Source organism: Glycine soja, chromosome 18, assembly GCF_004193775.1.
Source record: "Glycine soja cultivar W05 chromosome 18, ASM419377v2, whole genome shotgun sequence".
Lineage (NCBI taxonomy): Eukaryota > Viridiplantae > Streptophyta > Magnoliopsida > Fabales > Fabaceae > Glycine > Glycine soja.
Genome location: NC_041019.1, coordinates 117,194 through 128,718, shown reverse-complemented (window position 1 = coordinate 128,718; position 11,525 = coordinate 117,194). Strand labels below are relative to the sequence as shown.

Below are 11,525 nucleotides of genomic sequence, written 5' to 3'. Positions count from 1 at the left end.
ATAACAAGGCCTAATTTGGCCTATAGCGTCATTTATGTGTGGTGAGAGTTTTTCAGTTTTCAAGGTTTAGTCTTAATGTTTTATTGCTGTTGCATTTATTTATCTTTGATATACTTTATTGCCTTTGTTTTTCTTTTTTATGCATACCTTTATTAATTTAGTGTTGCAATGCCATGTTTAATTGCTACTAGAGGCAGTTAACGTGATTAGCAAATGAGAAATAAGAATGTAATTGTGGCATACCTTAGTACAATATTTTTTTGAAGAGGCAAACACAATTTTATTCACACAAATCAAGGCCACAAGACGTGACCCTAACAAGCCGAAAATACAGAAAGTATATGCTGCCATAACAACACCGAAAACCATCCTTTTGAATTTCAGAGAACATGTCTTGAAGGTTCAAATCAATTTGAATTTGGACTATCTTTTGTCATCAAAGTAGGATTCATGGTTATACTTTAATCTTTGCTCCTAAACTCTAATAGTAATTTAACAATATTGTGTGATCATGCAAGTGAGATGAATGTGAAAATGTATGAAAAAGAAGTTTAAGGTTTTTTAAAATTTTAAACTTTACCAAGAAAATAATTAAGGATACAAAATCAAAGTTTGAATTTCGCGAAGACTAGTGAAAATTGAGAGATTTTTAAGGATTAAAAGCATTAGTAAATGTTGACCGTAACAATATGCATTCCTTTTTCCTGATAAATTCGAGCATTTATGATTAATTTTAATAAATTGTGAAATATGATATTTACTAATCTAACATATTTTTTGAATTTAACAAATGTAATGTTAGTAATTAATTATATTCATTGAATTTATTAAATATAATTCTTAAATTCAATAAATGTAATAAATATATTTATCCCACAATTTCTATTGGTAATTACTATTTAATATTTTAAATTTAACAATATATTTTAACAAAATCTTTATCGAATGAGCGAAGAATAAATTGATAAATTAAAAATATTTTAATATAGGTTCTAGTTAAAAGTATTTCAGCATTTGTTGTGATTTAGAGCTGATTTGTACTATAATTTCTTTGAAACTTTTAAAGTTAAATATTGTTTATTATCATTTTTAAGAAAATAACGAATTTTGTATTAAGAAAAATGATAGAAAAAAATGCATTTTAAATTAGTTTTTAAAATTTATTATAATTTTTTAAAATTTATTATAATTTTTTAAAATTTTCTTTTCCACTCATATAAATAGATAGATTGATTTTTTTTTTTTATCCATCTAAAAAAACAGTAACACAACGCAACTTTTGTTTTGTTTTTTGGTTCTCTAATTCTATCATTCTTATTTCATTCCTCCGTGTTTCACTTGTAACAAAACATAACAGTGTAACGAGTAGAAATAAGGTTATGTTAGCAAGGAGATTGTTTTGCAGTTGCTTCGATTTTCCTTTCAAAGCGCTTCGACAAGGAATGAGTTGTGAATTATAATGCGAGTGCCAAAGGCAATTCATTTCTGACTTCAGATTCATCTGTAGCTACTACGTACAAACAGGTTCGTTTTCGTTTTTCAATTCGTTTTATGTAATATAATACTATCTCTATTTGTTTCAATTTATGCTGCAATCTATATTCATTCTCGTACGCCTTTTTGTTGTTGAATTAGACGAACACCAATTACAGTTTCCGGGTTGTTCAATAAGAGAATGAGTGCTGAGATTGATTCAACTTGTGCTCCTGAACCTCACAAAATGTCTGGCCAAAAGCTCTCTATATTTTCTGCCAAATCTGGATTTGTCATCCCTAAAAACAAATTGTCAGGGTCACTGGTCCCTATTTTCCGAGGGGCTAAAAAGCATGGGGTCACTGTTGGTGCCACCAATGAAGAAAGTTCAAAACAAATTGAGAGGAAATCAAAATGGGGACCTGATCTCACACAAGATGCAGCTGTCAGGAGGGGAAAAGTTTTAGCTTTGCAGGTGTTTTCTGGAATCCTTTCAAACAATACTCCATTAACATTTATACTGCTTTTAGGTTTTTTTTTTCCCATCATCATTTCCTTGCTCACGGTACCCCTCCCCACTAATGCTTCCTTGCCAGGTTAAAACCCTCAGTATTGCATATTGTGAGATACACAATAGACATTTTACTTACACGAAGATCATGAGATTGCCAATAGTAAAGAAGTATTTTTTGCTAGTTGGGTGCTGTAGTGTGTGCTTCTGCTGATATTTTGCATAGGTTCTTGCTTCTGTGATGTCAATAACTGATACTGTTATTGTACACATTTTGTAGATTCGAGTGGACCAAATTACAAAGCAGTTGGAATCAGAAAAACTGGAAGTTGGGGACACTCAGAACTTGAATCCAGATCAAAGCAAATCTGGCCCTCGAATTACCAGCAAGGTTAACAACAATTGACACTGTTCCTTTTAATTCTTATGACTTGTTATTTTCCAAATGCTATGAATTTATTCTTAAATAAACTTCTGATGTTGATTTATGGATTTAAGAAGTCAGAAATGCTCGAACTTGAAAAGCGGGAAGCAATAGGTTTGTTTTCCTTGAAGTATATTTTTCCTTTTTATTCTTCCCCTTTACTTCGTACAGGCTGTGTATTCCATTGTAATCTTGATCTTAATCATATCCAGGTGAAATACTAAAATTAGATCCCAGTTACAAGCCTCCACGTGGTTTTAAACCATTGTTAAAAGAAGCCAGCATTCCTTTGCCTGTAAGTATTGATTCTAAAATTCTGCTAGATGTAATTCTATGCTATTTAAATTCCATAGTAACTTATATTTATGACAAATAAAAGATAAATTTCCTGGATTTAGAGTTCAACACCATTTTTTAGTGCATCCATACGAGTGTCAATTGGATGGTTTGGATAATTTTTTAGTCCAATTATAATGGATGGATAAAAAAAATCTATTAAAATTCATGACCCAACCATCCAATCCATCCATTCATTAATCATTTTTTTTATGGTTGAATATCCAACCAATCTGTTTAAAAGCATGTTATGTTTTAAATTTCATTTTCCATAATTGTGTTAGTATTGCCAATGGATCACATAGTGATGGAGAAGCTGCAGGAAAAAGGAAAAATGGACTTTCAATAGCAATAGGAAGAAAAACCACTTGATCCATTTTCAGTAATTTAATAATCCAATGAATTGAGAAACAAATGGATAGATCATTATCCATCCATTAATCACAATAACCCAGTCCATACAATCCATTTACTTTTGTTTACTGAAATGAATTGATTGCATCGGATTTAATTTTCGATTGATTGGTTGGGTTATAGATATATGGTATTTTGCCACTTGCATGCATCCAGCATGTGCATGAGTCTCCCACCAAATAGGGTCTGGGGATCACAGATGTTTTGCAGTCCTACCCCCACAAACCAAGGGGCTATTCCTAGGATTTGAACCCATGACTTGTGGGTCACAAGGTAGTAACCTTACCATTGCGTGGATACTTACCCTCTATTGACAAGTATTGATATATTTAATGATTTGATGCCTTGTCAAAATATAATATTTTAATTCTGTTAATAATTATAATATTAATTATTATGGGTGTAGTTAAGGTTTTGTGGGTCTTATAATATTTCTTTTATGTTGTAACTTGTAAGGTGGTGGCAATTTTTAGGTTGAGGCCTTATATTATTTCTTTATGAGTCTGACTTTAAGGTCCATGGTGTTTGACTTGAGCATGTGGCAAGTGTTAATTAACTGACCAGAAACAGATAAGTCATTTCCAGACTTTTTATTTTCCAGAAATGATCTTCTCATCCATTTTCCTTGGCTGCTTTCCTGATGGTTGATGTTGTTGTTGAAGCTCACTCCTTGTATTCTTGAGGGAAAGTTGAAAACTAACTTGTAGTATAAGATGTATCATTGAATTGAGGCACACTAACAGCCCAACCTAGATTACAATTAAAATATATTACTTTTATACCGATTGCTCTACAGAGTAAGAATGCAAAATGACTCAACCTCTTTTGCTTCTGATATGTTAATGCTAAAGTTTGGCATTTCTTTGTTGTAACTTAATTTTAAGAATGATATTTTGCTTTTTTCAAAAATGAAATATCTTCAACTAAACCTGAAGTTCTATAATACAATGAAAACTCTTATATGTAATACCATCTTTCCAGGTCCAAGAATATCCTGGGTACAATTTTGTTGGTCTAATATATGGGCTTGAAGGTGATAATCAAAAACAACTTGAAAAGGTAAGATCATTGTGTTGATATCTATTCTATCCTTCATTGGTTATCTGCAGTCAGTAAGCTGCAGTCAGTAAGCTGTATCTGCTGATTGAGATCACAATATTAAATTTGTTTATTTTTTTAATTGATCTCTGATATATGCATATATCAGGAAACTGGTGCAAAGATAAAAATTCATGGAATCAAAGCAGACACAGGAGAGAAAGTAAGTTCCTTCACTTGATAATATAATGTGGCTTTTATTCTGCACGATGACTTTGAAATATTATAACTTGATTTTGGGAGGAAAGAAATGTAATTGTTTGCATTTGCTTTCTGTTTTCCATTTATTTAACTGTTACATTTTCAGGGTGAAATTAAACCTGGAACTGATATCCAGTGCAATTACAAAGAGATGCATGTTAACCTATCAGCTGATAGTTTTGAAAAAGTGGATGCTGCAATGTCAATCATTGAACTGCTAGTTACCTCTGTAATTGTGAGTCTTGTCATTTCACATGATAGAACTTTTTTATGATTTACGGTTATGTTATAATACTTTTTATTATTATTATTTTTGTAATGATGCCATTCCTTCTGTATTTTCTATTTTGATTGTTCTTGTAATTATTGGTGTCTTTTATTCAGGGGAATTTAGCTGCTGGTTCTACTCCCTCTATATCAGTTTCTAGGTACAGCACTAATGTTCTGAGTCAAAGCCACGAATGCCCCCCTTCTCATGCAGATTCTCTATCTCTGGAAAACCAGGCTGTGTTGCAACCAGTAGCTGTTACACAAATGCATGGTGATAACTTCCAATACTCTAGTCCATGGTTTTCAGTGGTTCCATCTCATTCCCCTGTGTTTGCTTCGTCTGGCAGTGTAGCCCTCCCAAATCCATTAGGTCTTGCTAGAACTCCCCATTTTCCATCACACACTTCAAACATGACTTCGCCTTTTGGTGCTCAACCTGGACCTGCTGGATTTCAGCCGATTATTCCAAATCAACATGTTTCTGTGCAAGCACCACCACCAAGACAGGTTTTACAGTATTCACATATGACTCAGACAAGTCCTTTGGGTCACATTGGGCCCCCAAGAAACCCTGTACAGAATTTGTTAACTCCAACAAATGCTTCACTTTCATTTCCTGTTACTTTAAGCCAACCAACGCCAATAGGACAACATCAGACATCTGTGTCTTCAATGCATCTACCTATGTCTGGTATATCGTCATCAATACCTAACCAGTCATTGACCCATCTAGGGGTCTCTTCTGGCCAGAACGAAGCCCCTGTCACTGTTAAAATGTCTGTTGGTCCCAGCAATATGGTGCCAATGGCTTCACCAGTGGTTCCACCTGCAAGACCTGTTTCTCTACATCAACAGCCAGATGTTGCATTTAAGCCACCACAGTCAAATATGTCAATGATGCCACGATCTGCCACCTTTCCTCCACATCAAGTAGGAATATCCCCTGGACAACCATCTTCTTTGAGACCAATGCCTGTACCAATATCTGCAAACCATTTATTGGGACCTGTTTCATTTCCTTCACCTGGAATATCCCCTTCACTTCCATTGCCTCAGCAAGCAGGAATACCTAATCTTGCTTTTGGAGTTGCTCCTTATCACACCCATGTAAAACCACCAGTCTTGGGGACATCAAAATCTGGAAATTTTACTTTTCAATCACATCTGCCCAATGCAGACTATGGTCAAGTCTATTCTGGACCAAACAGTCAATCAGGTGCTACACAAGAACCACCTTCTGGTCCACGACCTCCACCATTTGGTTTTGCTGTGCCTGATCAGCCTCGTCAAATCTTTCCAAGGACACAATTCCCTGGTCAAGTGGATCAAGCCGTTGCCTTTGGGGGAAGATCAGGTTCCATCTCGAACTCAATTCCACCACCCAGACATGGTGTGTTTCCATATGCTGGTCAACCTGCACCTAGATCATCAGCCGCACAAATGGGTATGAAGAACTTCATTTCTGCCCCACAAATTCCAAATTTGACCAGTGCTGGTTCCCAAAGAGGCATGCCTATTCGAAAAAGCTATGCTACTCAGATGGCATGGGCAGATATCTCAATGCCTCTGAATCAAAAGTTTGTCAGCAATCCCCCCATGGCTTCTGGTAAGATTGCATATGCTACAGACCAAATTTATGATCCCTTTTCACCCACTTCTGCACCTCCACAACACAAAGGTAATCCTGGAAAATGAGGGAATTGGATGTGGCTACAGATACGTAACTGATAGTGAAAAACTGGAGTCATGACTACAGTTTTAGGCAAACAGGCGCGATACTATTTGTATAGATTAACAATGGCCATGTTACAAAATAATATATGATTTCTTACCGCTAAGTTTGAGTTGAGGACTATTGTATTAAGTGTTTTTTGGGCCTTCCTTTTCAGAATGCCCATTACTGATGCTTGATTAGGAATTGAGTTGAACCAATCTTTGCAGGAATTTGGTCATCTCTCCTCCATGTAACCACATCATTTCATTTGGATTTTTCACTTCGACCAAGTTGCATTTAAGCTTGGTTTCAATGATTGATACTGTTTGTTGACAATTGTAACTTCTACTACTAATAGTTGAATTTTCAAGTATTGTCAGTTTTAAGATTTTTATCTTGTCAATCAATCAGGAATGGTAGGACATATACGACTTTTAAGAGTAGGTCTTAATTTTTTCAACTCTTTTTCTTTTAGTATCAAGAGTTAGAAGTACTTGAAAGAAAGGAGATATATTTCAACCAAAAGAGAAAAGAAATGAGATAAGCTCAAGGGGAAAAGAATCGCAAACGTAGTGGATAATATGAATTGAATTGAGCCGAAAATGATGTATTCGTTCAAGTTTTTCGTTTACTAATTGCAAATGCAAAGTCAAAGAAGAAAATGAATTTGTGGCTCTGAACTCTCGAGTCCCTACTTCCAAATTCAGAAGTGGTTTCCTATTCACCGTTAGAGAAAGTTTTTGTGGGTCCAATAACTATAATCAAATAATATAGGTAATCACGGATAAATCCAAAATAATCACGGGTTACCCTAAAGAATATATGCATCGATTTGTCACGGGTTCATGTTACGTATGTTCAAATAAATAACATTAAAATTATGAATTTCTTGTTATCCAATTGTTATATATTAAAAAAGCATAACGATTCCCATATTTAGCAACAAACACATACTGGCTAGTGGCCAGTTGGAAGACGCGATGTTCAGGAGAAAAAATGAAGACGTGACGAAGAATTTGTCAAAGGAATTAGACCACCATATGTTATTTACCAAAGTTACAATGTTGCTATCATGGAGCTTATAAGATATGAAGAAACTAAAATGACCAAAAAAATAAATGCAATGGAGGACGAACTCAAGATGCTGAAAAAAGTATTAGACATGAGAACTGATGGACGCCAAAAAAAAAGTGGTATTGTATCTTCAAGAGAGGAACATCTTATCACTTACAAAAGTGGAGGGACATGTTCTCAGATAGATTTCTTCCTTATCAGGAAGTCTGATAGGAAGTATTGCTTGAACTGTAAAGTTATCCCGGGAGAGAGCTTGACTACCCAACATAGAGTTTTGGTTATGGATGTAAGAATTAGAGATAGGGCAAAGAGAAGAAGTCCTATGGTAGCACCAAGGATCAAATGGTGGCACTTGAAGGGTGAGAAACAAGGAATCTTCCAACAAAAGATATGGGAGGGATGGTGTGGACAATCACAAGGAAGTGCAAATGATATGTGGAACAAGATGTCTCAAGAGATTATTAAAGTGGCTAAAGAGACGTTGGGTGAATCTAGAGGTTTTGGACCTAGGGGTAAAGAATCGTGGTGGTGGAATGAAAATGTTCAGAGCAAAGTTAGAGTAAAAAAGGAGTGTTTCAAGGAGTGGTCTAGGTGTAGAAATTCTGAAACTTGGGATAAGTATAAGATAGCTAGAAATGAAACCAAAAAGGCGGTGAGTGAGGCAAGAGCCCAAGCTTTTGACGGACTATACCAAGCTCTAGGAACCAGGGACGAAGAAAGATCTATATATAGGCTTGCTAAGGGTAGAGAGAGGAAGACTAGAGATTTGGATCAAGTAAAGTGTGTTAAGGATGAAGAAGGCAAAGTCTTAGTGCATGAAAAAGATATCAAGGAAAGGTGGAAGGCGTATTTCCACAACTTATTTAATGATGGATATGGATATGACTCTAGCAGTCTAGACACAAGAGGAGAGGACCGGAACTATAAGTACTATCGTCGGATTCAGAAACAGGAAGTAAAGGAAGCGTTGAAAAGAATGAGTAACGGTAAGGCGGTGGGGCCAGACAACATACCTATTGAAGTGTGAAAAACTCTTGGAGATAGAGGTCTTGAGTGGCTCACCGAACTCTTTAACGAAATTATGAGGTCAAAACGCATGCCGGAGGAATGGAGGAGAAGCACGTTAGTGCCAATCTATAAGAACAAGGGGGATATACAAAATTGTACAAATTATAGGGGAATCAAACTCATGAGTCATACCATGAAATTATGGGAAAGAGTGATCGAACGGAGATTAAGAAAGGAGACTCAAGTTACTGAGAATCAATTTGGTTTCATGCCGGGAAGGTCGACCATGGAAGCGATTTATTTATTACGGCGGGTGATGGAGCAATATCGCATGGCCCAACAAGACTTGCACTTGATTTTTATTGACTTGGAGAAAGCGTATGATAGAGTGCCTAGAGAGATTTTGTGGAAAGCTCTAGAGAAGAAAGGGGTTAGGGTTGCATATATTCGAGCTATCCAAGATATGTATGATAGGGTATCGACTAGTGTTAGGACACAGGGTGGAGAGTCAGACGATTTTCCCATCACAATTGGTTTGCATCAAGGGTCAACCCTTAGCCCCTACCTTTTTACCTTAATTCTGGATGTCCTCACGGAACAAATCCAAGAGATAGTGCCGAGATGCATGCTTTTTGCAGATGACATAGTCCTCCTTGGAGAGTCGAGGGAGGAGTTGAATGAGAGGTTGGAAACTTGGAGACGAGCTCTAGAAACACATGGCTTTCGCCTAAGCAGAAGCAAATCGGAGTATATGGAATGTAAGTTCAACAAAAGAAGGAGGGTTTCTAACTCAGAGGTGAAAATAGGAGACCATATTATCCCTCAAGTCACATGGTTTAAATATCTTGGGTCTGTAATACAGGATGATGGGGAAATTGAAGGGGATGTGAATCATCGCATTCAAGCAGGATGGATGAAATGGAGAAAAGCATCGGGGGTGTTATGTGATGCAAAGGTACCGATCAAGCTAAAGGGAAAGTTTTATCGGACTGCGGTAAGACCGGCGATTTTGTACGGAACAGAATGTTGGGCGGTCAAGAGCCAACATGAGAATAAAGTAGGTGTAGCGGAGATGAGGATGTTGCGGTGGATGTGTGGTAAGACTCGACAGGATAAAATTAGAAACGAAGCTATTAGAGAGAGGGTTGGAGTAACGCCTATTGTAGAGAAGATGGTGGAAAATAGACTTAGGTGGTTTGGGCATGTAGAGAGAAGACCGGTAGACTCTGTAGTGAGGAGAGTAGACCAGATGGAGAGAAGACAAACAATTCGAGGTAGAGGAAGACCCAAAAAGACTATAAGAGAGGTTATAAAAAAGGATCTCGCACTTAATGATTTGGATAGAAGTATGGTACTTGATAGAACATTATGGCGGAAGTTGATCCATGTAGCCGACCCCACCTAGTGGGATAAGGCGTTGTTGTTGTTGTTGTTGTGTATCTTCAAGAGATGGAATGTGAAGGTGACTCCACTTCAAAATAATAATAAAAAGAATTATAAACATTAGATGGTTTTTACGAAAGTAAATGATTAAATTTTGTAATAATTTAGTTTTAGGTTTGCTAAAATATGTTTATTAAAATGTTTAAGAAAATCATCTTGCACCTTGCAATTTATAGTGTGTTTGTTTTTATGTTTAAAATCCGTCCAATGCCAATATATTAAGTGTGTGTATAGTTATCAGTTAAAATAGCGTAAATCGCTTTTCAACATAAAAAACGAAGTCTTACTCCTCAATTTCATGCTGGAAAGTGTTAAGCCACACCAATTCTTCCCAAACACACCTTAAACAAGGAAACAAAAACACACTTAAACTCATTTGAGTGTGTCCGATAGCCGTTTCTCGTTCAGAAATGAAAATTATATAAATTTTTATACTGAACAGTTCAATTTATTTTTTTTTAAGTTATACAGATGATAATAAACATAACAAGTACAATAGAATCATGGGACAGGGCCGCGTAGAGATCAAAGTTGGTTCACATGTGATGGATAGCTAGGGAAGGGCCCACACACCCCACTATGTTATGTTGAAAATGCGGAGTGAAGTCCCAAGTCACAAGCATAGCAAAGCATAAACAACATTATTGATAGTTCTCATTCACAACACAATGATTTCTAAGAGCAGCAGCAGAAGGTTGAGGGATCCCATGTTAATGTTAATGTTACTAGTTGTGGTATTGCTGGTTGGTTTTGCAAAGTCAGATTTAAACATGGACAGAGAAGAATGTGCAGACAAACTAATTGGGCTTAGCTAGCTGTGTTCCTTACGTTGGTGGTGAAGCCAAAACCCCAACCATAGATTGCTGCAGTGGTCTCAAAATGGTCCTTGAGAAGAGCAAGAAATGCATCTGCATCCTCATCAAAGATCGCGACGACCCCAATCTTGGCATCAAGATCAACGCCACTCTCGCTATTCAACTACCCACTGCTTGCCACGCACCTGCTAATAATATAACTCAGTGTGTAGGTAATGAAATGTTATTAATTTGCTTTATCTATAAATACCAGTATACTACTGTGGCTTGGCTTGCTGATATCATATCATATCATATCATTCAGATCTTTTGCATTTAGTACCTAACTCTCCTGATGCTAAGGTGTTTGAGGGATTCCAAAAATCCAGCAAAACAAACAGTTCCAGTTCAACTTCAGTTTCCAGTGGTGCTGAGAAGGGATCAACCACTGGAAACAAAGACAAAGGCAAATAAAGATAAACATTGTAAATTCCTAAAATAATAGACAAATCAGTTATAAAAGAACTCATTCTTAAGATTCTTACATAAACAAACTATCCAGACTGTTATATAATGCAAGAAATTGTGACACATTATACAACTTTTTAAAACAAAATAATGCATTTTAATTTTAAAGTGCGTTTGGATTGGAAGTACAACAACCTATCCAAGGCCATACTTGCTAATGTGTTTTAAAACTACTAAAGTTCTAATACAGTGATTATCCACCTACCCATTTTTGTCTTACCAAACATATCCTCAATA

At 36.1% G+C, this 11,525-nt stretch overlaps 1 protein-coding gene and 1 pseudogene across 2 annotated transcripts; both read left to right on the top strand.

Moving 5' to 3' along the window:
* Positions 1-1,305: 1,305 nt before the first annotated feature.
* LOC114396578 (splicing factor 1-like) lies at positions 1,306-6,789 on the top strand. 2 transcript variants are annotated; one of them, XM_028358640.1, is made up of 9 exons: positions 1,306-1,524; positions 1,636-1,948; positions 2,265-2,375; positions 2,486-2,522; positions 2,621-2,703; positions 4,140-4,217; positions 4,366-4,419; positions 4,564-4,692; positions 4,842-6,789. In XM_028358640.1, the coding sequence occupies exons 2-9, from the start codon at positions 1,676-1,678 to the stop codon at positions 6,420-6,422; spliced, it is 2,346 nt and encodes a 781-aa protein (XP_028214441.1). In that variant the 5' UTR covers positions 1,306-1,524; positions 1,636-1,675; the 3' UTR covers positions 6,423-6,789. The 2 variants fall into 2 exon arrangements, with proteins under 2 accessions (XP_028214441.1, XP_028214440.1); XM_028358639.1 differs by having other exon boundaries at positions 1,307-1,524; positions 2,483-2,522.
* A 3,700-nt stretch (positions 6,790-10,489) lies between these two features.
* On the top strand, positions 10,490-11,234 carry LOC114396156 (annotated as a pseudogene).
* Positions 11,235-11,525: the final 291 nt, after the last annotated feature.